Here is a 24,961-nt window from a genome sequence, read left to right as displayed (position 1 = left end):
GTCTCTCTCCATACATCAAAACAATCTAAGGTTGTGTAGGATGCTAAAATTGTAATTTACAGGGAACAATAAAATGAACTATTTAAGAGCACTTTCATCAAACAATTATTTTGAATGATGGTGATTTAATGTATTTTAATCAGATTTAATGCATATTTCTTCAATTTTCCCTGCTTTGCTCCCCTTCTCCCCCCAATTCTCTATAAAGTGTTAGTTTGGTGGAAATTCAGGCAGAGTAAGTTACCTGACCATAATTGTCTCCATGTAAGCTAGATTCACCTCAGCTCCCTGTAGGAAATCTAAAGGCATTTTAGGGTCCTGGTATGTCCTAACTGGCTGGGAGAGAAAGGCCATTGTCTTATTGGCCTGTCCCATGCAGATTTCTTGGATATCATTACTTTGGATATTCACTATGAGGGTGGTGAGGCACTGGCACAGGTTGCCCAGATAAGTTGTGGATGCCCCATCCCTAGCAGTGTCAAGGCCAGGTTGGACAAGGCTTTGAGCAGTCTTGTCTAGTGGAAGGTGTCCCTGCCCATGGCAGGGGGTTTGGAACTGGAAGAGATTTATGTTCCCTTCCAACACAAACCATTCTATGATCCTGTAATGTCATAAGTGGCACCATCTTGCTCTAGAGTCAGGCAAGTGAATCAAGCCCAGGAGTGAACTCCCAGATAACCAATGAGGTTTCCGTGGGCTGCTGTCAAGTCTTTAAAGCATCCTCTAACGCTCTAGACTTCTGCAATCCTCTTGTCTGGGGCTTTTTTCATTTTACTGCATGCAGGCATCTAATGCTGTTTGAGACACCTTTGGGGACTCCAAGACAGGGAGTGCGAATATGATGTAGCACCTACAAGACCCCCTGCACTCCTGGAGTAGTAGCTGAACCCAGGCACGATAAGTAGGGCAGCTCAGGATTTCTGTATGTCAGTGACTGAGTGTTCTCCCCAGATCTCACCACCAGCTGAAATGCCTGCCTTGCTTATGGATGCCTTTACTGTATTCAGCTTTATGCATTTAAGCTGAACCCCACCATTAGCCTCCAGTACTGCAGCTGAACCCAGGAATGAATCCGTACAATTACAGAATATGCGCAGAAGGCTCTGAAGCCCCTTACAACTGCATGTATATTGTGTGTACAGTCAGTTGCAAAATCAGGTTCACATTTGATAACCCAGTTTACAACTAGGCAAGGCTGGATAGTTCAACAATCTGTTTTTTTGTACAGATTTTTTTAATAGTGCAGCCCTTGGTTTCAACTTTGTAATGTGGAAAGCTTGGATTTTAAGATTCAAAGTAGGAAACAAGTACTGAAGATTTTATCTAGGCAGTTCCTGTCTTAACTCTAAAATGCAATATAATAAAACAGTTAGTCTTGCTTGGTGACGTTTGTTGAGTTACTTTAGGGAATATATTGTGCACATAGACAGCTTTTCTTTAATTAAATGTTTGCTTCCTTTAGTGATATACTTCAAGCTGAAATCAGAATGTAGAATGTGCTTCTTATACTCAAAAGAATGCTCAGTTATTCAAGTAGTTTATCATTAGGAAAAATGTTCTTCAAATGTATAACCTGAAAATTGTGTGAAAGGCAGTATTCAGTGGCAGACTTTAGATTTTTTTGTTATTATTATTTTTTCGTAGTTTGAACATGTTTAATTTTACTGGTTAGATATTTCTTTAGCCCTCTGCATTTTTTTCAGAGGTAACTTCAGGAATGAGAACTCTTTCCCTCTCATGTACATCTAATGTGGCAGATAAGGAATGCAAATAAGTTATTTTTATGTTTTTGTCCAAGTAGGGCTAAAATAATAGGAAGAATTATGACCAGAACAGGTTTGCTTAATCATCAGAAGTGCTTTTCCTGCTTACCACAGAAAAATGTCATTTGGAGTAACTAGTCTTTAGAGAAAGGAACTGGACAGAATGTATTTCTTTGGCAGGCTGCACTAACAAGTTGGTCACAAGAAAACTGTGCAGTGCCTAAAAACTGTTTAAAAAGTTGAGCTACAGTGGTCAGTTTACTTGAAATGGAAGCTCCAGACTAATCTTAAGTAAACAAGCATCTGCCTAGTCCTAAAGTATCATCAACTTTCATTGGTTCGTCAAGAATTTCTCTGGCATGAATGAGCTTGAAGCATTTATAAGCAACAATAGAGAACTGGGCATGGGAATAGACAGTGTAAGTATTGTCAGGGAGCTCCAGTGAGGCCCCTGAAGAAGGGGGCCTCATAAGATAAAAGCCTGGTAGAACATAAGATAAAAGCCTGGTAGAAACTGGCAAAGTGCAAAAGCAGAATAAAGTCAGAAGTGTGTGTGTATATATATCTATATATATATATGATGTCCCAAGTGGTGTGTGTAATGTTTGTTGACTAATTTTCCCGACGTATAATTTTTGTCCTTACCTGAGTAGGAGTAATAATTGGCTTGAAAGGGGAATGTTGAGCTAAGGAAGGATTACGGTTGTCATGCACATGTACTTTAAATAGGCCAAGTCTATTCACACATGTGATTAAGAAACATTTCCTAGTCTGAAGAAATGCACTTTGTTTAAATCCAGTGTGATACAGAGAGTATCCCTTTGTGCTGTTTAGACTTGTGAAATATTGGAACTTTGGTTTTTCTTTACCCAAAGGGATCTGTTGGAGCATTTAATTGCATCTTGTGTTTAAGGTAGTTGTAAGGTACCAGGTTATAAATTGGCTATTTGTATTTTTAAATAGTGCCACTATTTAATTTGATTCTTTTCTGTGAATAACTCCTTCCGGAACTACCAGTTATTCAGCAAGTATTTTAAGCACCACTAGAGTGTGCTCATCTTCTTTTAATTGTCCTGTTTCCATGTTGATACTCGGATACAGAATTTCTGGGATGGATTCAAGGTTGACAGGAACCACTCTAGAATCGTCTTCCTTTTTTCATGTACTCCAATATCTGTTTTAAACTGCTGCTGAAAATGCAAGTAGTAGTAGCTACTGGGGGAGTGCATCTAGATCATTGCACAAATACAGCCAATGTCTTTAGGTCCCTGAGTTAAAGTCAGGGAGGAATAGTTGGGCTGTCCTTGGATGTTCCAGCTTGATAATGGTATCTTATCTATTTAGAGCAACTCCATCATACATGTGGCCATAACCAGCCTGCTAGTAGGGAAAGTAGCACACAAAATAAGTGTGAAAATGGGTATATGAAGTGCTATAAAATTAATGAGATTCCTGATCCGAGAAATGCTTGCATGGGCTTAACTTTGCTTCTGTGGTCATACACAATTTGTCAAGCTACACTTACCAGATAAAGAGAAATGTCTGTGCAGAATGAAGCATAAAGAAAACGACAGAAGGGGAAAAAAAAAGTAACCTACCTCTATGTTGTCCCTGGGAAGTTCTGTGTAATAATTAATTTATTGCTTTGTTATTTAGCCACGAAGTCCTTTTTACAACTTAAAAGAGCAGTCCTAGGTTGTGTTCCTTATCAGCTCAAATGCTTGGAGTTCTTGCTTCTGTGTTCAAAAGTTATTTAAAACTTGAGGTCGTTTTGCTGTTTCTAGTAGATTTATTCTATTTCCATATTGAGGGTATTGTTGGTTTAATGTGGGTCAAGCTCTTTTCTTGCTCAAAACTAAATGACTTTTTTGCTTTAAAAATGTTTTTAATGTGTGGTGCCATGCCTAGTTACTAAATTTCAACAAACTAACCACTTTGATCTGCTAAATGAAGGATAAAATAAATTTTCAGGATTTTCCTGTTTTGATTTTACAAATGGTTTCTCAATGTTACCAGCTTATTAAAAGTGGTTCATTGCTCAGTCTTTGGTGTCTCAAAACAGGTATTTTTCTAATCAACAGTTTGGGTGTTTTTTACTGAGAATTAAATAGCTTTTGAGCTAATTCTTGAGCATTTGACAGTGATACGAAAACCTAAACATTTTGAATGGAAAGTGCTGACATTGCAGTTTCTTTGAGCAAGAAGTGGTACATGTGCACTGATCACACAAACAAGTTCCACTGGCTTGATCAAAAGTTTATGTGAAAGCACAGCCCACATGAAATTATTCACAGGATGCTTTTATTTTTAATCAGTAAAAAAACATAATCTCCATGCTTGAATATGCAGAGATATAATTAAGAAGTAATAGTTTACAGGGGGAGCAATATGGATAAGCTCAACTGATAATGCATTTTTAAAATATTGCTGCTGTTCAGAATTATACCAGAGCAAATGTATGGTAGTAGTTGGTGCATATTCTATGATTCCATGGTATTTTTGTCTGCTGCTGTCTGCCATGTGTTTGTCCTTCTGTAATTCTGAGCCCAAGCGATGAACCTATTTTAGAGAAACCACTTATTTTTCTTAGCTCTAGAAATGCTTCATGATGCAAGGAAGTTGTCAGCTAATTATGAAATGTATGAAGTTGTAAACTTGCTGACTTTACACATTTCACTTGTAAATCAAAACGTTTATGCTATGGTGTGCCATCCTTTGAAGCATATATTTAGGACTGCATTCAGGAGAGCATTTGAACACCTATGTAACTGCAAGCACATGAATAAACCCATTGAAATCAGTTATTCATATGCTTAAGGTTGTGCATGTGTTCTAACCCTTTTGTTGGATTGAGACTTAGAGGGGAGTGGGAGGATTCTCCTTTCTAACTGTTTATATTTTTTAATAGTGTATGCAAGCAGGTTATATCTACAGGTTTCTTTTTGGTTTTAAGGAGAACTTACTGTAGTTTTAAAAGTACTTTGTATTCTAAAGAAAATTTAGAGCCCTCTTTTAGGCATCCTTGTTCTGCATACAACTTGATTAATATTAATTGTAAACTTGTATTTAATAAAACATAGACTCAGTTTTGTCTGAAATTGTATTACAATTTATTTCTGCCATTTTTGTGTAAAATTTACAGAAACAGTGTTACATCGTGCGCTCCAAAGGTAATGTTTCATTCCTCTAAGGCTGTGTCCTTTCCTTTTCTTCTTTCTGTTTTTATCTTTCTTGTTTTCTTCTGATCATATTGTTATGTGCATTGAATCCTTTGTTAGGAGTGAGGTACTTGGGGGGTGGGTGATAACTTGCTGTTATCAAAAAGATGCTTTTCTCTTCATCAGTATCTTAAGCTAATTTTCTTTAAACTTGAGTGAAGAAAGGTATTCTGTAAATAACATGGATAACAGTATAAGGCAGATTTTGAGTGTTTTAACTTACAAAAGTTCTGTATAGAAATGTTTCATTGAAATATTATTTTGGGGGAGGAACTCATCGTGATTCTAGGTTTCCCTAGTGCAAAGGCAGTAAGCAGGTTTTCTCCTGATTGTTTTGAAGCCAAAGTAAACATTCAAGAGTCAAAGGCAGAGCATATGTGGACAACTGTGAAGCGGTCATTTAAAGTGCATGTTTGCAAAATAAATGTCATGTTAAAACCTTCACATTTAAATGAGAACTTTCAAAAGCAGAGTGAGGCGTTGGGTTTCTTCTTCCCGTAGGAAGTCTGTTAAAGTCACCTAACTCCTCATCATGCATCTGAAGTTTTCTTTTGGGATAATTCTCTTCCTTGTGTTCTCACTGCATATACAAGTAAATGAGAGAAATTCAATAAATTTATCAAATTATCAGTGCAATGGAAGAAACCCCTACATGAGTTTTAATGTGCCAGCTATCCCTTTCTTTGCTATCAAGGACTAGTCTAAGAAAAGTAAATGATCAGGTAATTTGCTCAAGGTCTTCAAGTGCTGCTTTGACATAGCAGGAGCACAGTACTACAGCCTCTGCATCAAGTGTGTTTGAACCTGCTGCTGTTTCTAGCTAATTCTAAGCACTCAGTCTTGTTTATTATTGGTTTCACTGAAATAACCCACTTCTGTTGTTTCACTACTTTAAATCAGCCTTATAATTAAGCCCGCTTAAACTGTTTGCTTAGCAGGAGGTTATTAATGCAGTTAACTCTTGCTTAAAGAACCTCAAAAGCTGTTAACATTTTTTTTGTTTGTAGCAATACTAGCAAGGGAAAACCAAAGAACACCCCCCAACTATTGCAAAATTAAACATTGTCTTGATAGCGTTTATTTCCCCATGTAAAACCAAAGTTTTCTGTATTATTCAGTATTACAGAAGTGGAAGGTCTGGTTGGCATTTGGGGCTTAAAAAAAAAATATATATATATATATATATATAAAAATCAAGAGTGTAAACACTCCTGATTCACAGTTCCATCTTTTGGCATGTGTTCAGCACTGCGGTGTTTTGTGACTGGATAGTTCAAAACCTGAGTGAAGATACATGCTTTAAAAGTAGTATTTTATTTTAGCAGCGAAAAACTGACTTCATTGTACCACATCTGTGCTACTGTAAATTTAAAAAAGTATCTGTGATGGATTATATATTTTCAGAGGTGAGTTCAGTGGAAGAAGGCTGGAAAGGCAAAATAGTGCCTGGGGAAGAGAGAGGAAGGATGTGTTCAAATATTAAAATAGCTTTGGATGCAAATTAGCTTCCCTCCTTTTTTTTTTTTTTTAGTGCTCTGATGTTCTTTACAGATTGTGTCTGCATAGCAAGGTTCTCTGTGCAGCCTTAATGCAGGCTTACTTGCAAAAGTAATTTCCTTTCCTTTTTGGAAAAGGATCTGGAGAAATACTAGGTCATAGCATTACCATGAAAAGGGTGAATCTTAACATATATGCACAGCCTTGAATATTCCAATTTGAAGTCAACTCAGAAGTCTCGCATAACTCCAAAGGCTTGTTTTTAGGATAGTGTACAAAATGGAAGGTGGTTCCTTCAGGCTACAAATGGCTGAAGGTGGGAAGCTGAAAAATAGGGAGGAAATCTGCACTTAACCACAGTAGTAAACTGTAGGGCAGCACATAATGTCTGCTTGCATTATGCTGCTGTTGCCTTTGGGAAGCCTGTGAGCTGATGAAGTGCTGTAGCTGGTGGTTAAAGTGTTGCTTTGCATTCTGGGTCATGATGCCAATCAGGGAAGTAGAAAGTAAGAAAGAAGTGGGAGGGGGGAGCAAAGTATCTGTTACATGTGATAACTCTTTTTGAATAAACTGACTTTATAGTGACCTTGTAATGTAAGAACCTAACAGTCATTAGTTACCCAGTATTTAATGCCAAATTGCATCTTCTCTGTGACTAAAAATGTTAGTGAATTATATTTTAATGTGTATTTAAAGACTATTATTTCAAAATCGTTTATTTCAAAATTGTTTATTGCATGCATTAAAATGATGCTTGGTACATCTTTCAAGTGTGCATAGTTAGCTAAGCTTCAAATAAATTTCATGTAAAAGTTTAAGAAAGCCTGTATGTATAATCTATAAAATATTTTAATTCTGTGTGTGTAACTGGATTTTTTCACTATTTTTTTGTCTTACCTTCACTTCTTTTTTTTTTTCCCCTGTTCCATTCTCCTCTTTTACTTCATCTGAATCCCTGATTATTATTTTTTTTTTTATTTTTCTTCCATCTTACCATCTTGCTGTTTGTCAAACAGAACAACAAAACCTGCTCCTCATCTCGATGGGTAAGAATCCTTTATAGTTCCTCCAGTGATGTCTAAAATTTGAAGGTTGTAAGTCTTCACATGTTAAAATAGACAATAACGGGGAAACAAATTCTTAATCATCTGGAAGACTATACAATAGAAGAAAAAGGAAAAAAAAAAGACTTCAGTTCTATAAAAAATTCAAGTTGCAACTTAATTCCTACAGCTGGTCAAAAACTTAGAAGGGCTTAAACCCTAATAATATTTTTTTTTAAAACTGGTTGCTGCCCTCAATCCATAAATGAGTGAGTTGAAATGTCAAGTTTAATGTATTTGGATAGTACTCTCTTGTGTGGTGTGGTTTTATCCCCAGAATAGGTTAGATCCTTGGAGTATAAGTTATGGGCAAACAGAAGAAGTGGAGAGAAATGTGGACAGAAATGGGAATTTCTTAGTTATAGCTGTCCCTGCAGTGCTAGTGGGGAATTTGTGTGCTGAGTTTGTATAGACCTATAAATGTTTCTTTTCTGGGGAAAACTGCAGTTCTTTGTCATCTTTATATATGGATTTATGATCTCCCTGTTGCATGAAACTGCGAAAGTAGAAGGATATGTTAGAAATAATGATCTATTTACTCTGCCTATGTAAAAGAGAGTGGAATGACATCAAACTTTTCTCTCATTGAACCATAGTGGACCCTTTTTTCATGTTCCAGTAAAATCTTAGATTGTTGTAAATGTGAAACTTAAAGACAAGATGTTTATTACTCTAATGCGTTTTAAAGAGCTTAGTGTTTCTAGTTCAGAGTGGCTTCTTAAATCTGAAATTCATTATAAAATAATTACAGCAATATATAAATGTACTTTCCAAACATTTTATTTCTGCAGTGTACATGTTGTCTTTGGACTGGTTATTTCTGGGTTTGAGGTAATAGAACAAATAGAAAATCTGAAAACCGATACTGCAAGTAGGCCCTATGCAGATGTACGAGTTATTGACTGTGGGGTGCTTGTTACAAAATCAGCAAAAGATGGTAAGCATACATACATCTGAAGTTAATTGAATGTTGATATTGTTTTCATAGAATTACAGATTTGTTTAGCTTGGAAAAGACCTTTAAGATCATAGAGTCCAAACATTAGAGTTCGGAGAACATGAAAATTTTGCCAACATCAAAAAATCATTATGGTGAATGTCTAGAATCTTAAGTCTTACAAGCATTTAAAACTTAAAAAAAAACTGGTGTAGAAGAGGAAGGCATAGCAAGGGAGAAGGCTTTTTTTGACCTGAACCTTTGTGTGTTGGACAGTGTATCCCTGCTTCCTGTTCTTAATGTTTGAGGTTAATGTGACTTACACAGAAAATAATTACAATCTGATTTTCTGAGTTTGAAAGATAGAGTTTCAACATACTATCTTCTTGGAGTTGAATTTTGTGCAGTTTCCAGAATTTGAATTGTAAGATCATGTAATGTTAATACGCAGTATACGTAGTTAACATAATTTCATGAGAATTCTTAGGGAATAAATAATTTTAAATACGTGTTTGGACAGTCTCTGTAATGTAGCGGAGTGTTAAAAGTTTGTGTTTTCCCCTTCATTTTTGGCCTTCCTTAAGGATAATGTGGTTATTTATGTCCTTTAAAAAAAGTCAGGAGGATAGAGTAAGAAAGTATCGCATGCAGAGAGAATGACAAAGATTTATAAATAAGAAATAAACAGCTGAGGCTATGACTAATTCTTTCTTAAACTTTGTTCTGTAACCTATGCATTGTTTTCTAGAAATTATTTTTTTTTACTACAGATGGTCTTTTCTTATCTGTGTATTCTAACTTAAAGGTGTGAAGTCAGTATTACAACTTAAAATACCTTTTTCAAAAGAGAAAAGGGGGGAACCCTCCTTCTTAAAACTATTTTCTTTGTATTAGCTTGGCACATCATAATGTCGAACTTCATTTATAAACTTACTGTGTATTAATGTAAAAAAGTTTTGGCTTTGCAGTGATATGTCACCTTATATGGTGGAATTCATGCATGGAAGTTCTTACAGCTTACTGTATAGGAGCTATCTTTGCTGGAAAATATTTGTATCTTTTAGTGGTATGGCTTTAGACTAGGCCAAAATCAGTTTTTATTATTGTACTTTAACTCCTTGTGAAAAAAGTTCAAAGAGCTCTTCTGAAACAGTATCTCTGTGTATTTATACATATATAAAATGATATATTTTGTGCTCTATATATACACGCTACACACACATGGACATGTGCACACTGTAAATTTAAAATATCTGTTTTAAGCTTTGGAGAAGAAGAAGAAAGTATGTTCGGAGTCAGAAGCTTCAGACTCCTCCTCCAGTGCATCAAGCTCTTCAGAAAGTTCATCTGAAAGTGAAGCTGAAAGTGAAAGAAGCAGAAGAAGAAAGCGTAAAAGAAGAGCTAAAACCAAACAATCAAGAAAACGAAGAAAGGAAGAGAGGAAGAAAGAGGATCCAAAGTGCAGGCGAACCTCAAACCAAAGACGGTGGGTGACTAGTCTCTTAAATTTAAGAATTTCAGAGAAATCGGAGAAATTCTACTTTTGTTTTCATGAAATACTGAAGCAATTAATATGAAAATTATTTATGTTTTATTTAGGTTTGGGGTTTGGTGCTTGGTCTTTATTAAAAAACACCAACCAAAAAAACCCTAAAGCCAAGCTTGTTGAGTAGATTTTTCCATGAAAGAGTTTAAGATCTTTGTAGATGGAAGCTAGAGTGATTTTGAAATGAGTAAATCTCAGCATGTTCAAGTATTTGGGACTCGGTATACCTGTGTTAAAGTGAAAGATTAGGGAATAGATTTGATATATATTTGATTAGATTTTAAAATATTTCTTGACAAATGGCAAATTCAAAGCAAAATTATTTTTCTGTAAAGCAAAACCTGAACCTTCCTTCCAGTAATTGTGTATCCTTCCTTTTTAGCTTAAAATGGGTTGTGAATGAAGCATGTTTTGATTGTTAAGCCATCTTAAAGCTTGATGCACCACATGGGCTTTTTTTTGGAATTTGCTTTGAAAAGGGGTGTTTATCAGTTGACAGTTAATTTTGATTTATCAACTTGTTTATTCCCTTAGCAGCCTTTCTGACAAGAGTGATATAACAGAAAAAGCAATTGATGTTAGCATGAAGAGAGACAAACCAGTGGTACGTCCTGAAGAAATTCCCCCAGTGCCTGAAAATAGATTTTTGCTGAGAAGAGATGTGCCCGTTGTCAATATAGAACCTGAACCGTAAGGAACATTGAGCTTTTTTATGATGTTTTCTTGGTGGAAACTAGGCAAAAAATTTTCCTGTTACCATTCAAGTAACTAGTGCTGGTAGCAAACAATGGCTAAAGTTTCTAAATGAGGTAATTTAATTGTCCTTTTTGCAGTTTTCTTTGTTTTGCACCTCTACTAAATTGCAGTTTGGTTCTTTTTCTGCCAAATTTCTTTGTGTTTGGACTCAGATGAGCTATTAAGTTACATTGTGAGATACCTCTTCAAATCAGCAATATGTTACATTGCCAGAAGTTCTTAAAATAAGCTTGGTGATTTGTTTTTTTTTTTAATTGATTCATTTCAGTTAATGGTGTAGTCTCCTGTACGTTTTGCCTTGAAACATTATTTATGTTTTCAAAGCCTTAGTAACTGCTTCTCTGAAGGACATTACACAAACTGTAAAAAGGAGTGCTGAGTTACCTCCTATTGCTCAGGAAAGAAGCAACGCTTTGGAACCTGTGACCTATCATGAATTGTCAGTCTCTGAGTTAAGACATGGTTGTATAACTGCTGAGATCCTGAAACTCTTCTGTCCATGTCGTCTTCATGATTTGTGCACCAAATGCAGTTAACCTCTTTAGAAAAGCCACTTGCCACTTCAATAGTGCTTTGCAAGTTCACTGTTAGCATTTATTTACAGGTGGAGAGGTCAGATTGGCTACAGATTTGATCTAAAACAAGGATCTTGATTTCCTTTTCATTGCAGAACTGTTCATGTCTTGCTTTATTTCCTGGAGAATTCACTGAATTCTTAGGTCTGCCATCTTAAGATAAATAAGATTAATATTTTGCATTATTAACTTAAAATTAATTCAAGTTAATTTTTTTGTTGTTTTTTTTCCATGTAAGCTCATATTTTATTTATTTATGTAGGAAGCTTCTTGATACTACACCAGTTCTGGCTGACCCGAAACCATCAGTCTCTAAATCTGGACGAAAAATTAAAGGAAGAGGCACAATAGTATGTGGCAATTTTTTCTTGATTTTCCCATTTTTTTTATTTTTTTTTTTCCTCCTTCCATCCAGAATATCTTCTTTGACCTTCAGCTTTGAACTTTTTTTGAGGCTTTTGTGTGGCACTTTAATCGTTGTTGGCATGTTGTAGATTCCAGTTTAGGTTGAAATATTGTCTGATAGTTCATTTTATTACACTTTTATTCCATCCTTCTTGTTACTGTCTTTTTATAAGAAGATTGGAACAAATGCTTACTCCTCAGCTATGAGAAGTCTTCAGACATAATTTTTTTAATTATTTTTTTGTTGAAGATTGAAAGTAATTCAGGCAGTCATCCCACATGAACCACAAGATCTAAAGTAATGAGAAGTGACAAGAGCTTTTACTCCACTCACTGGATTTCTTTGCTGTTTCTGTTCAGCATTAGGACTGTAACATGTAACAGTAGACAAAGCAGGTCTATAGTGTCCTCAGTATATGCAGTCCTTTGTGATGTATATTGCTTGTCCTCCTGAGTTTTGATATTTTCATCTTCTGATGCCTGTACTTAGCATTGCTGAGAAACAGCAGTTTTGTTGGCAGCTTTGGCAGAATAGCTTAAATTGTTTGTTCGGCTTTTTGACATTTTGTCAACCTTTTATTTCCTTCTTGCTTTTTTTTTTTTTATCCACTTAATATAGTTTCATGTGTTGGGCTGGAGCACTTTTGATATGAAGACAGGCTGAGAGAGCTGGGCTTGTTCATTCTAAAGAGAAAGCTCCAGGGAGACCTTAGAACAGCTTCACAGTACCTAAAATAGGGCCAACAAGAAAGCTGGGGAGGGCCTTTTGACAAGGGCATGTAGTGATAGGACAAGGGAGAATGGCTTTAAACTGCCAGAGGGGAGACTGAGATGAGATCTGAGGAAGAAGTTCTTCCCTGTGAGGGTGGTGAGGCCCTGGCACAGGTTGCCCAGAGAAGCTGTGGCTGCCCCATCCCTGGCAGTGTTCAAGGCCAGGTTGGATGCAGCTTGGAGCAACCTGGTCTAGTGGAAGGTGTCCCTGCCAGTGGGAGGGGATTGGAACTGGATGAGCTTGGAGGTCCCAAAATATTGTAGGATTCTATGGTAGCTTGTCAAATTTCATCAGCTGTCTGGACTGAGATCATGTCTGTGTTATTTCATAGATGGCTCTGCATGGGCAAGAAGTTACTTCATTGCAATGCTGATAGCAAAGCCTTTTTACAGACCTGCAGACTTTGTCCTTTTTCCCTACCTTCCTTTCTGAAGACTGCCCCTGTTATGCAAATATCACTTCCACTTCAAATCTTTGGTATCATGAAGACTTTTGCTTTTGCCTTAGTTCAACTCTACTCAAGCAAAACTTTTCTCTAATAAACCTCAGTACGGGACTCAAAGCACTGTGCAGCTGTGTTCGTGTTTTTCAGTCAGTAAAAGAGGGAGAAAATAAGAAAAGCTTTTGTAATTGTGCATTCGATTTTGGTGTATTTCAAATTGTAGCATACCATGACTGAGCATATTCTTCCCGTTTTGAATGTTTTCCTCGATCAATTTTGCAAGCAGCGTGTGGGTAACCATAAACCAAACCAAGGTTTGGTCCTGACAATTTTTTTTGTAGGTGGAAGTTCTAAAAAAAAAAACAAAACCAAACAAATAAAAACCCCAAAACCAGTATCTGCATAGTTGACAACATTTTTCATTACAGTAATCTTAACTGAGGCTTCTCTGAGCATTGTTTTCTTATGTGGTAGCCAGTGAATTTGAGAAGTACTTTTCTCTTGATTCCTATGGTGCAATTATTTTAAGCCACAAAATTAATGGCTTGGCTGTAGCCACTACAAGGTATTGTAGTGTTTGAGCCTCACCTGAGAACCAGCCCTCATTTGCCAGCCATGACATTAAATCTTTCATTTGTATTTGTTATTTGTGATATCCACGAAAGGAGGCTTTTTAAATGGAGTGTTTTAAAATACTTATGTCAAAAAAAGACTTTCAGAAAACTAGTTTAAAGTTGAGTGGAATTGGCTTTTGTCAGGGATTTGGGTGTCTCTGTCCTGTTTTTCATATTTTTGGTACCTTCTTGGCAAAATCAAGAATGAAAACCAGTCATAACAGAAATAATTCAGGGCTAGCATTTAGTTGGAGAAACACATTTTTTCTCCTGTCTCTAATAGACTGATTAGCAAAAGTTTGTAGCCAGGGTGAACTTGTCTGATGTTTTTCAAAATACTCGCTTTTAGTTTTGAATTTTCTGGGGTTCTGTGAGACTCCTGAATGTAATATGAGAGAATTAGGAAGGTTCATGACACTTTCGCAACCTATTGTATGCCCTTTATTTGTAAGAGGTTTTTTTTTAAGTAGTCATTGCTTCACCTCAAAGAGTAGAGAACCTCCAAATCTTCATGGCAGGTTACCTTTTATATAAACAGGATATCTTAAGAACTTCTGCCTGTAATCAACTGAATAAACCAATACATACATCTTTCTGTATTTTTTCAGGGGGGGGCAATATTTTTTCCCTAATTGCTTTCATTTCTAAGTGGCTTAAAATAATCAACTGAATTCCAGATGTTTTTCTTTATTGAGTCAAGGAGCATCTAATTTCCTCACAGAATTTACCTAAGTGTATCCAACTGGGTAATGGAAAATAATGAGTTAGCAACATTTGAGTTCTTTTGCTGCTGCACAAGTAGTTCTTATTGCCTGCTTAAGTGTAATGTTTTAAGCATGATACTTCATTACACTTCTGTGGAAGATGTCTTTTTTTTTTTTTGGGGGGGGGGGGTGGTTTTGGAAGGTGGCTTACACTGGATTCCCATTTCTGAAGGAGTGAACAGTGTTAACTTTTGAAATAGGGCTTGTCTTTTCTCATACAGGCAGTTAAGAGTCTTCTAACTGAAGTGAAACATCTGTGCTTTAGTATCCCCCCAAAAAAGCTGGTTATCTGCAGTAATTGTGTTATTCCAAAAGGTGTTACGTAAAGAGAATCTATGACTTCTTCTTGATTCTTCCTTTTATGTCTGGTAAAAACGGGTTAGCTCCTGGGCCCTATTTGTGAAATGCTTTTGGAGAATGAAAAGATACAGCCAACTGTGTGGGATATATGCATACCAAGCGTGGGTATTTTTTGGCAGGAAACCTGGAATTTGTGTTTACCTCGTAGACCTTGTATGGATGCACTTTTTCTTTTTTCTTCAATTTTTACAAGGGCATCTAGGCATAGGACAAGGTGGAATGCCTTTAAACTGACAGAGGGGAGATTAAGATGAGATCTGAGGAAGAACTTTCCTGTGAGGGTGGTGGAGGCCCTGGCACAGGTTGCCCAGAGAACCTGTGGTTGCCCCCTGCCTGATGGTGTTCAAGGCCAGGCTGAACAGGGCTTGGAGCAACCTGGTCTAGTGGAAGGTGTTCCTGCCTATGGCAGGGGGGTTGGAATGAGATGAGCTTTAAGGTCCCTTCCAGCCTAAACCATTGTAAGATTTTATGATATAGTTCTATTTGCTGTATTTTCCAGTCTTTTGTAAAGAAAAATATAATATATAACTATCTTTCCTTGCTTTCATAGCGATATCACACCCCACCTCAATCACGATCGTGTTCTGAATCTGATGATGATGAGAGCAGTGAGACCCCTCCTCACTGGAAGGAGGAAATGCAGAGATTACGAACATACAGACCACCTAGTGGAGAAAAGTGGAGTAAAGGCGATAAGTAAGATCCTTACTGCAATTTTAAAATGTCTTGTTTTTTTTACACAAGCTTTAATAAATTATGTGCATGTACTGTGTTATTCATATTTGAAAAGAAGAAAATGTGAACAACTTTGTGGTTAACATGTTCCATTTAAGTTCCAAAAAATAAAAGTGGAAAACTTTCTTAAAACCTTTCTGCTTTGCTAATGTGACACCAGATGAACACAAGCTGAAAAGTGTCAGAAGAGTTGTTTGTCATGGTGTCATCTTGGATACTTATTTAAGAAGTAATTAATTGACCTGTCCAGTTTCCTGTTGCTTTCCCTATAGCTAGTCATGTCAGATTTCCTTTAACCTCAAACTTGGTTATGTGGTTTCTTTGAATACCAAGTAAGACAACAAAATCCATCAATCTTACGTTGTTTTAGTTATGTATTTTCTGCAATTGCAAACTTAGAGATGGAAGCCAGCTCTTCAGAATTTCTGATGACTTGATAATAAATAGGAGCTTATAACAAATTATATGTAATATTTTCAGTTTTTCTTTTTTATCTATCATAAATTATTGCTGAATAATTTTATATATTGTGTGTTCAGTTTATTGCTGTATTGCAACATACCACCTAAAAGACTACTAAATAAGATGTTTTAAAATTTGTATTTAAATGTTTAAGAATCCTTTTGTTGTAGATGTCAAAGACATGTAGTCTAGGGTAGTTAAAGCATTGACTCTCTTCACACAGGCACTACAGTATGCAAAATTTTCTGATGTTGGCTGATTCAGTTGTTAGAGAGAAGTAGCTTTCTTGATAGTGATGTAATTCGTATCTTAAAAAGAGTGTAACAAGCTCAGTTAAAACATAATTGTCTGGTAGTAAAGGGGGGCTGTGTTAATTTCTCTTAAACTTACTTACTTGCCTTGGAGGTGTGGAAAATACTTAATTTATCTGAAGTTTTTAAAGAATTTCCACTCAGTGTGGGGTTTGTTTTCTAGGTTGAGCGACCCATGTACAAGCAGATGGGATGAAAGAAGTGTGTCCCAGAGATCAAGATCTTGGTCACGTAACGGTTATTCTGATTTAAGTACTGTGAGATACTCTAGCCACCACAAAAAGCACAGAAAAGATAAAAAAAAGATGAAACATAAAAAGAAATCTAAAAAGCAGAAGCATTTCAAGAAGCACAAGCAAACAAAAAAGAAGAAAACGTCCGCTTCATCAGATGTAGAGTCTTCTCATTCCTTCCTCAGGAGGACAAAATCATCTTGTGATCGTGACAGGAAATCTCGTTCTTCTTCATCATCTTCCAGGCATTCCTCCAGAAGGGACTGGTCTAAATCTGACAAGGAAGACCAGAGCTCATCGACTTTATCAAGCAGAGGGACTCGATCATACTACAGGTCCAGATCTAGGTCTAAATCAAGATCTTACTCCCGAAGAAGCTCTAGGTCAAGATCAGCCTCTAAATCATCATGTTCACGAAGTAGGTCAAGGTCAAGTTCTAACCCTAGGCATCAAAAGACAGTTTCCAGTTCTCCACGAAATATTTCAACGCGATTAAATGAGAATAAGCTTACCAAGACTGCTGAGCCTGTAAGAGCAGCTATACTCCCAAGTGATAAAGTTGTCGTACCACCAGTTGTCTCAGAAAACCTCCCTGTTATACCCTTAAGTGAGAGTCCACCACCTTCAAGGTGGAAACCTGGGCAGAAACCATGGAAGCCATCTTATGAGCGAATTCAGGAAATGAAAGCTAAAACGACACATTTAATACCCACACAAACTAATTACAATTTAGTAGCTGTTAAAGAGCCTAATACTACTTCCTCATATCATAAGCGACAAAGGAGTTCAGATAGCGATCGAAGTGGTTATTCCAAATACCATAGTGACAGAAGCTCAGACAGTTGTCTGAGATCAAGAAGCAGGTCTTCTCGAAGTAGGTCATACTCAAGATCTTATACGAGATCTAGAAGTCCATCAAGCTCTAGGACAAAATCTCATTCTTCTGGCCGGTCACCATCACTGAGTAAATACTGCAGTGACAGGTCACGTTATAGTGAGTCAACGTCTTACTCTTCCCTTAGTGATGATGACAGAAGCAAAAGAAAATCTGCATCAAGTGATCAGAAGGCTCGACCTCTTAAACTGAGGCAAGAAACAAGCTCTGAAAGCACTGTCCCTTATAAGCGTACAAAAGACTATGATGAGTCTTCTCAGGGCTTGAAAGAGAGTGATAGTTCATCATCTTCAGACTTCTCTACTGACAGTGAGCATTCTGCCAAAATGAAAGTAGTCCAAGAAAAAGAAGGCCGTTTTCAGTTAGAAAGAGGTACTCAGAAACAGGACAAAAATAGCTTAAGTTCTGAGCAAGGGGAGAAGGAACCCAAGTGTGAGCAGGATTCTGATGATGCTAAAAAGAAAGCAGTTAAGGAGAAATCTTCTGAGCAACCTAGGGGTGGTGGAAAAACTAAACAAAAATCCTATTCAGGTAGTAAATGGGACTCTGAATCAAATTCTGAAAAAGGAGAGGCAAGGCGTAATAGGGGAGATTCCAGACTCTCCTCTAGTAAAGAAGAAGGAGAGGCCACATCAGGATCTGATGCAGAGCTTAGTGTTACCAAAAGAATAAAAAAACGGTCAAATTCTTCAGAAGGCTTTCTGGATTCTGATTGTACATGGAAGACAAGCAAGCAGTTGTCATCTTCTGAGTCTGACAGCTCTTGTTCTAGCTCAACAAACATTAGAGGAAAGTCAAAAAAACACAAACGTGGATCGAAAAAAGCTCTTAAAAAATCCCATTCAAAAAAAGCAAAAGACAAATCAAAAGGGAAAAAGGAGAAGAAACACAAAGTTCAGAAAAGAAAAGAAATGTTTCATTGGCAGCCCCCCCTGGAGTATGGTGAAGAAGATGATGATGAGATTAATGAAAAGCCAGTTACCAAGGATGATAAAGAAAAGCAGCTTAACAGGAACTTAAAAGATAAAAACCAAGTTTATGACAAGGATGAAATAGTCAAAGATAAAATGAAAAATTTAACTGAAAAGCCTTCTGTGGATGAAAACCTTTTAACTAAAAACCCTACACGTGGTGCCTCTCCAGATTGTAATAACCTTAATAAAGATAGCATTGAAATGAATGCTTCAGACAGTATCTTAAATGCAGAAATAAATGTGACCGGTTGCAAAGATGAGATGAAACAAGCTGAAGAAAGTAACCAGAATGGATTGCAAGATGTTATTGAGACAGATGACAACATGGAGATTTGTACTCCAGATCGTAACTCACCAGGGAAGGTTGATGTAGATGTTTTGTCTCCTGTCATTCTCACTGCTAAACCTCAGGCTTTAGCTGCTAGTATAAACAAAGATTTACAGGTTAAGACCCATGAACAAGATGCTGTCAAACTAGGAAACAATGTTATAGACTTCATGAATATTAAAGAAGAAAAAGAAATGGGAATACAAGAAAATAATTCTGCCCCTGTGTCTAGTGCTAAAGACTGTAGTTTAAAAGGTGAAATTACTGAAAATACACAAAGCAATACGATAGATAATAAATGGAAGCCTTTGCAAGGTGTTGCTAACTTACAACCAACCACAATTAGTACTGCTGCAGAAGTTAAGAACATAGCTTCAGCACCAGAGCCTAAACCAGCAGGTTTAAGAATTGAAATAAAAGCTAAAAATAAAGTAAGGCCCGGATCTCTGTTTGATGAAGTTAGAAAAACAGCACGGCTAAATCGAAGGCCAAGGAACCAAGAAAGTTCCAGTGAGGAAGAATCTCCAAGTAGAGATGATAATAGCCCATCCAGGAGTCTCAGTAGGTCACGAAGTAAATCTGAATCTAAATCCAGACGCAGAACAAGGTCCATATCTTACAGTCACTCAAGAAGTCACTCACGAAGTTCTACATCTTCATATCGGTAAGAAGTTTGTGCTGCTCCCACAGCTGAAAGTGAAAGCTCTGATATTTTGAAGTCTTATTTTCTTTTTCAGCTATGTCACTTATCAAGTATGGAATAAATACCTAGCTTAAAAGGTGAAGCTTTATAATGGTCTTCTCTTCATTTACATCCTATTTTGTGCTTTTCAAAGTTGTTCATTCATTGTAGATCAAGAAGCTACACAAGAAGCCGAAGCAGAGGATGGTATAGTAGAGATCGGTCAAGAAGTCGAAGTAGTTCTTACCACAGTTACAAGAGCCGTAGGTAAGTTTCTCTAACTGGTGACAGTGTTAGGATGTATTACAAACCAGTCTGATGCCTCAGTCTCTGAGCTTGGCTATACGCTTGGCTATGCGTACTACAGTCTGAAGTAGCTACTTGAAATGTGCAGGTTAGAATAGTTGGATTTCAGAATTTCCTGTTACTGAAAAATAATTTTATCTAATGTTTTGTAGTACAGATAAGGAATTTTGATCAAAATATGTTACTTGTCTCTTGCTTCCCCCTCTTCCCTCTCTCTTCAGCACTTGTTTCTGATTAACTTAAAACATCTCTGTTTTTGTTTTTGTCAGTCGAACCTATAGTAGAAGTAGATCCAGAAGTAGTTCTTACGATCATCATAGTCGATCCAGGTATGGATTATAGCTTTATAAAAGCTGTATTATAGTTTTATACAAACTCTGTAGTAAATGTGCATATTATAAAAAAATAAAATCTAAGAGTACCTCTTTATCTATGGTATTTACATTTTATAATACCGTGATAGCACCTTGAATCAAAGCAAAATCAACATCAGATACATTTAAAAGCAAAAAATAACAAAATCATCTTGGCATTGCAGTTATAGATGATACGAGATAAGTAATAGTGTACCCATTTCCCTTTATTGGTTAAAAAAAAACAACTGAGGTATAAATGATGTTTACTGCATCTACAATTTGTAGAGAAAATGTGAAATGTGGAACTGTTTAAATGGCTACTGTCTCTTTTCTGGATTAATAAATTTGAGATTTTTACTGTTGTTTTTAAGGTACTTGTATTTAAACTTTTATAAAATATAGAATTATTGTTTGACACACCCTTCAAAAGTAATTTCTGTATAGCTGCTCATCTCTGTATATGAATGTCTTTGATACATATATTATACATTTTAGACAAGGAATTGTAAATTTACACTTAACTTTCTTTTTCTTATAAAGTAGGTCATACACATATGATAGTTACTACAGCAGAAGTCGAAGTCGAAGTAAAAGGAGTGACAGCTATCGAAGATCCAGAAGTTATGATAGGCGATCCAGGTAGGTTTTTGCTAGCATGACTTGACACTGAATTTATGTAAAAGAATTTGCTAAATATATACTTAGGATGTTCATGAAGGCTGATGTGGTTCTTTTTCCCCCAAGCGTAAAAAATGCACTGTTAGCAAAAGTAGTAATTAAAGCCAGTTCAAATTAGAGCAAGCATGTGATTGAGGAAATCAGAATTTCTAACTTACTAAATTTGAGGATGGGGAAGAAACTAGGGGAAGAAAGATTTGAGAAGGCTCCAGTTCATTGTATGTATGCATTCAAAATACATACATGTAATTTTTTATTAATTTTAAATGTTTCTTAAAAACTACAGTGAACATAAGATTTAAATCAAGTGTCCTATTGTGGATTAAAAAATACCCAGTCTGCAGAGAATGTCATTGGATGGTAAATTCTATCAGTGATGATTTGCTTTTATACCTTTTTAATGTCCCACGTTAGTGGTGAATCAGGAAGACCCCTAAGACTATTGTAAATTTTTATCCCCTGCTGTCCTCATGCTTATTTTTCTAGAACTTTGTACCAGCTTTTAATGGACTTTGTTCTCGCCCATTTCCACATCTAGCTTTAACAGTAGGACAATTTTCATCATGTGTTTGAGGGGAAATGAGATTGGCTTGTGGAAAAAAGACTTGCAAAATCATTGGTTTAGGATGTTGGGAAGCTTCAGAGGAACAATGCTGGATTAGGATGTGTTCACCTTTTGTTTAGAAAGCCTTCTCTACAGGCATGAGGCTAGAAAATCTCTAATGAAAGTTTATTCTGTGTAATTAGAATATGTCCTGTGGCTTGTCTGAAACCATCTGGACTCTATCTTGATGTTTAGCCAGGTGCTTGGAATTTGTCCGTATAAGCCAAAATATTTTAATCTACAATTTCCACTCTGCAGACAGTCATCCTTCTCTGTTGTTGTTACGGGGCCTAATTCATAAGATCCTTCTTTAGATGAAGCACTGTAACATATATAAAGCAAGGATTTGGGAAATAATTGAGAAAATGCTTGCAATTATAAAATTATGTTTGTTAGAATATACTTCTCAGCTATTAGCATTTACAAACCCATTTATTTGGGATGAGAAGACAAGAAGTTATGTAGTTATCAGAGAAGACAAGAAATTATGTAGTTACAACCACAGTTGTTTGACTGGAGTTACACAGGGTTTTCATCCTTTGAATTAATCATCATTTTAATTTGAGAGTCCTTTAACGAATACTTCAGTTATATGAAATATCCTGTAAAAGACTTCTTATATGTTTTCTTGCTGTCTGTTGTGCTTCTTGACATTTTTTTTTACATGATGAAATTTTGAATTTGAAGCTCAAAATACAATTTTGAGGCATTTTAATCTTTTCTTTGTAGATCTTACGGCTCTGACAGTGAAAGCGATCGCAGTTACTCTAACAATCGGAGCCCCAGTGAAAGCAGCAGATATAGCTGAAACCGTTTCTTTTACGATGGAAACTGCATTTAATAATTTTTTTTTCAGTGTTATGTTAAAACCGTTTTGACAGTGTCACAAGTAAAGTTGAAGGGTGTTTACTGAGTTAGTTGAAACTTTCCTATTTAACGGTGAACTCGCCTGAGAGACTGTATACTTATGAAGTGTAAGTATACTGTATACTTACGGAGTATACAGTCATGTATACTCCATACATAGTACTCCATACAAGTATAGAGTACTGAACTTAACTGGGTTTTTTATTAATTTTTTTTAATATCAACTGCTTTTACAAAACATGAAATTAAAAAAAAATAAAAAGTACTATTTCCTTGAATTAGGTTTCCAAGCCATGAATGACAGGCGAATTTGCTGCCACCACTTTTCTGGGTGCAGCTATTGTTACTGTCTTCAAGTATGTTTATAAACATCTTAGGTCTTCCTGCCTGTTCCTGTTAAATAGATGCTAGCAACTGTAAAACTGTGAAGAAAAAAACCAAACCTTCTAACAAAGGCTGCCATTTCTAGTTTATTAAAATGCTTTTTCTAATGCTGGAAGATGGGTTTCTGTGATGTCTTGTTGATTATTGCATTATATACAGTGCATACGCACAAGAGCTAGGTGATGAAAACAAAGGCTGCCACTCTGTCTTAATCCTTTCCGTACTGTGATTTCAGAAGTCTGCTGAAAAGGGTGAGATTACACAACACGAATTGTTAAACTGACAATAGTGAGCAAAAGCATGACGGATTTTGCTCTTGATATCCATTTTGTCTAAACTTTACATTTAAAGTTAATTTTGTGATAAAACAGCAATACTCTCAAGTGTCTAAGAATTTTGAATTCAATTTCAGTTCACATTACAGTGCTTGGTGTACTTCAGCATATTTTGAAGTTGAATGTTGTAAACTGTTGAGTATATCACAAGTTTGTTCAAAACACTTTTTTAATGATATGTAATGATTTTTAAAAAAAAACAAACCATAATGGTTCCTTTATAAGAATGTCTGTAGGTGTATTCCATTTGCCATAGGGAATATCAGATACTGATATTGCAAATACTGATCTACATATTGTTAAAGTGATATAACTACAAAAAGCCTGGTATGCCTGGTAAAAAGCATGGACAGTACTTTCAAAGTAAAGTTTAATACCAAAAATGACTCTGTGTTACAGGTAAATGGTTTGCAGAAAAACACACAGATTTCAGCTGAAGAGCACTGAGCAATTTTTACGATATTCTGATTTGAGTTGATTTTAAATAATTTGTAAAGTTTTTCAGTGTCTAGGAAGTTGTGTACTTAGACACAGTTTTATAGTGGCATAATAATAAAAGTGAGCTCTGTAGTGAAAAAACAGATTAACACAGCTTTATTAGAGCTAAAGGGTACTGTTGTATGATAATAGTTTTCATTACCAACTTTCTGTAATGTCTTGAGATGCTTTCATTTTCTCAAATTTTTCAGATACTGAAATTACAAAAAACCCAACAACCTCATCAGGACCCAACAAGCTTTGAAAATTGAAAGTGGTAATTTCTTGCTTAGACATTAATTCATGCAGTCTCTTTGATTGAATTAAGCTATGCAAAATTAGCTTTTGATACACTTCAGAAACATGAAAAGAAAGCTCAGAGTGAAGTTTGAAGATAGTGATGGTGCCCTCCATTTCTGCTCATGAACAGCTGAGTAAGACGTTTGTCGTAAGTTCCCAAAACTGAATTTGTCATACTGTTTTTTCCACTTTTGAGAAGAACCCAAAATTCTGGGCTTATACCCTTCCTCCTCTTGAAGCTCAATGAAAAATTGTGTGCATGTAATCCTTTCAAATCAATATTTTGTAAGCTTCTTGTGCTTTTTTTAACACTAAGGACATTTATTACTCAAGTCAGTACACATCTACAGGCATGTTTCTAACAGTAGCCACCATTTCAAAGTCCTCAACAGATAGTGCTAACTCAAAAGAGTTTCACAGTTTTGTTTTTTTCCCTTACTGAGAAAATGGAACTAGTGGATTAGTGGTCTGTAAAAATGCACAACTATAAAGATTGTCATTTACTTACTAGAGAAGAACTTGCTCCAGCATTGGACTTCATCGTATTTCAGATCAGAGTTGACTTTTTAAGATCAGGTAAAGGTAATAAAAATACAGTCAATCAGTTAATTGCAGTTGTCCAAAATTACTGTAATGCCATTAATGGCTATTTCATATCTTGAATTAAAGCTTTATAAAGAAATTCTATCTGGTAGATGACTGGGGGAGGGGTTTGAGTGAAGGGGGGAGGGTGTATTTTTACTTAATGAAGTCTGTTAAGTTCTACTTCAGATAGAAAACGTACCCCTGAGCTGTTTTTTCTAATGTTGGTCTGTGGTTTTGCAATTTTGTTACTCAAAGGTAGTTGCTGTTTGTAAAATAAACTTTTATATATATCTGCAAATACTGTTTTCTCTACATCTGGAACAATCCATTGCTGCTTGAGGGGAAACAGGCAGGGAAATTAAAAATACACTGATTTCTGTATCTGCTTTTCTCCATTGCAAGACTGCATACAAGTTGCCTTTCCTTTTCCTGACCTACATAGGGAATGATTCCTCAGCAAGACTCTGTGCTGTGTTTACATAAGAGTCATCGTCAGAGCAAATATTTTGAAATTTCTATGTGATTTGAGGTCTTACCATTTCCTAAAGATGTATAAAGGGTCCTTTCCTCTGTGAAAAGATACACTTACCAGATCTACATGGAAATCTCTGTATGAGCCAGGTTTAATTACTTCACTAAATATTCTTTCCAAAATGCACGTTCCCACATCATTTCCATAGCATGTTGGAAATGTGGT

General features: G+C 36.1%; 1 protein-coding gene across 8 annotated transcripts in view; it reads left to right on the top strand.

Annotated features, from left to right (window-relative positions):
* NKTR (natural killer cell triggering receptor) overlaps positions 1 to 24,361 on the top strand; it is a 42,027-nt gene extending 17,666 nt beyond the window's left edge. For 3 of the 8 annotated variants that reach the window (XM_061474424.1, XM_061474429.1, XM_061474430.1), the window contains 11 exons: positions 7,495 to 7,524; positions 8,373 to 8,518; positions 9,782 to 10,004; positions 10,599 to 10,754; positions 11,658 to 11,745; positions 15,303 to 15,448; positions 16,424 to 19,354; positions 19,544 to 19,639; positions 19,948 to 20,007; positions 20,575 to 20,673; positions 22,046 to 24,361. In XM_061474424.1, coding sequence (XP_061330408.1) covers positions 7,495 to 7,524; positions 8,373 to 8,518; positions 9,782 to 10,004; positions 10,599 to 10,754; positions 11,658 to 11,745; positions 15,303 to 15,448; positions 16,424 to 19,354; positions 19,544 to 19,639; positions 19,948 to 20,007; positions 20,575 to 20,673; positions 22,046 to 22,124 — 4,054 coding nt within the window. In that variant the 3' untranslated portion in view covers positions 22,125 to 24,361. The remainder of the gene's footprint in view (positions 1 to 7,494; positions 7,525 to 8,372; positions 8,519 to 9,781; positions 10,005 to 10,598; positions 10,755 to 11,657; positions 11,746 to 15,302; positions 15,449 to 16,423; positions 19,355 to 19,543; positions 19,640 to 19,947; positions 20,008 to 20,574; positions 20,674 to 22,045) is intronic. The other 5 variants (XR_009747058.1, XM_061474428.1, XM_061474427.1 and 2 more) reach the window with 5 other exon arrangements.
* The last annotated feature ends 600 nt before the right edge of the window (positions 24,362 to 24,961 follow it).

The sequence above is a fragment of the Pezoporus flaviventris genome, unplaced genomic scaffold, assembly GCF_033815535.1.
Source record: "Pezoporus flaviventris isolate CSIRO_AGI_PZ_B2104156 unplaced genomic scaffold, CSIRO_AGI_Pfla_v1 ptg000079l, whole genome shotgun sequence".
NCBI classification, from domain to species: Eukaryota; Metazoa; Chordata; class Aves; order Psittaciformes; family Psittacidae; genus Pezoporus; species Pezoporus flaviventris.
This window is presented reverse-complemented; position numbering and strand designations above follow the sequence as displayed.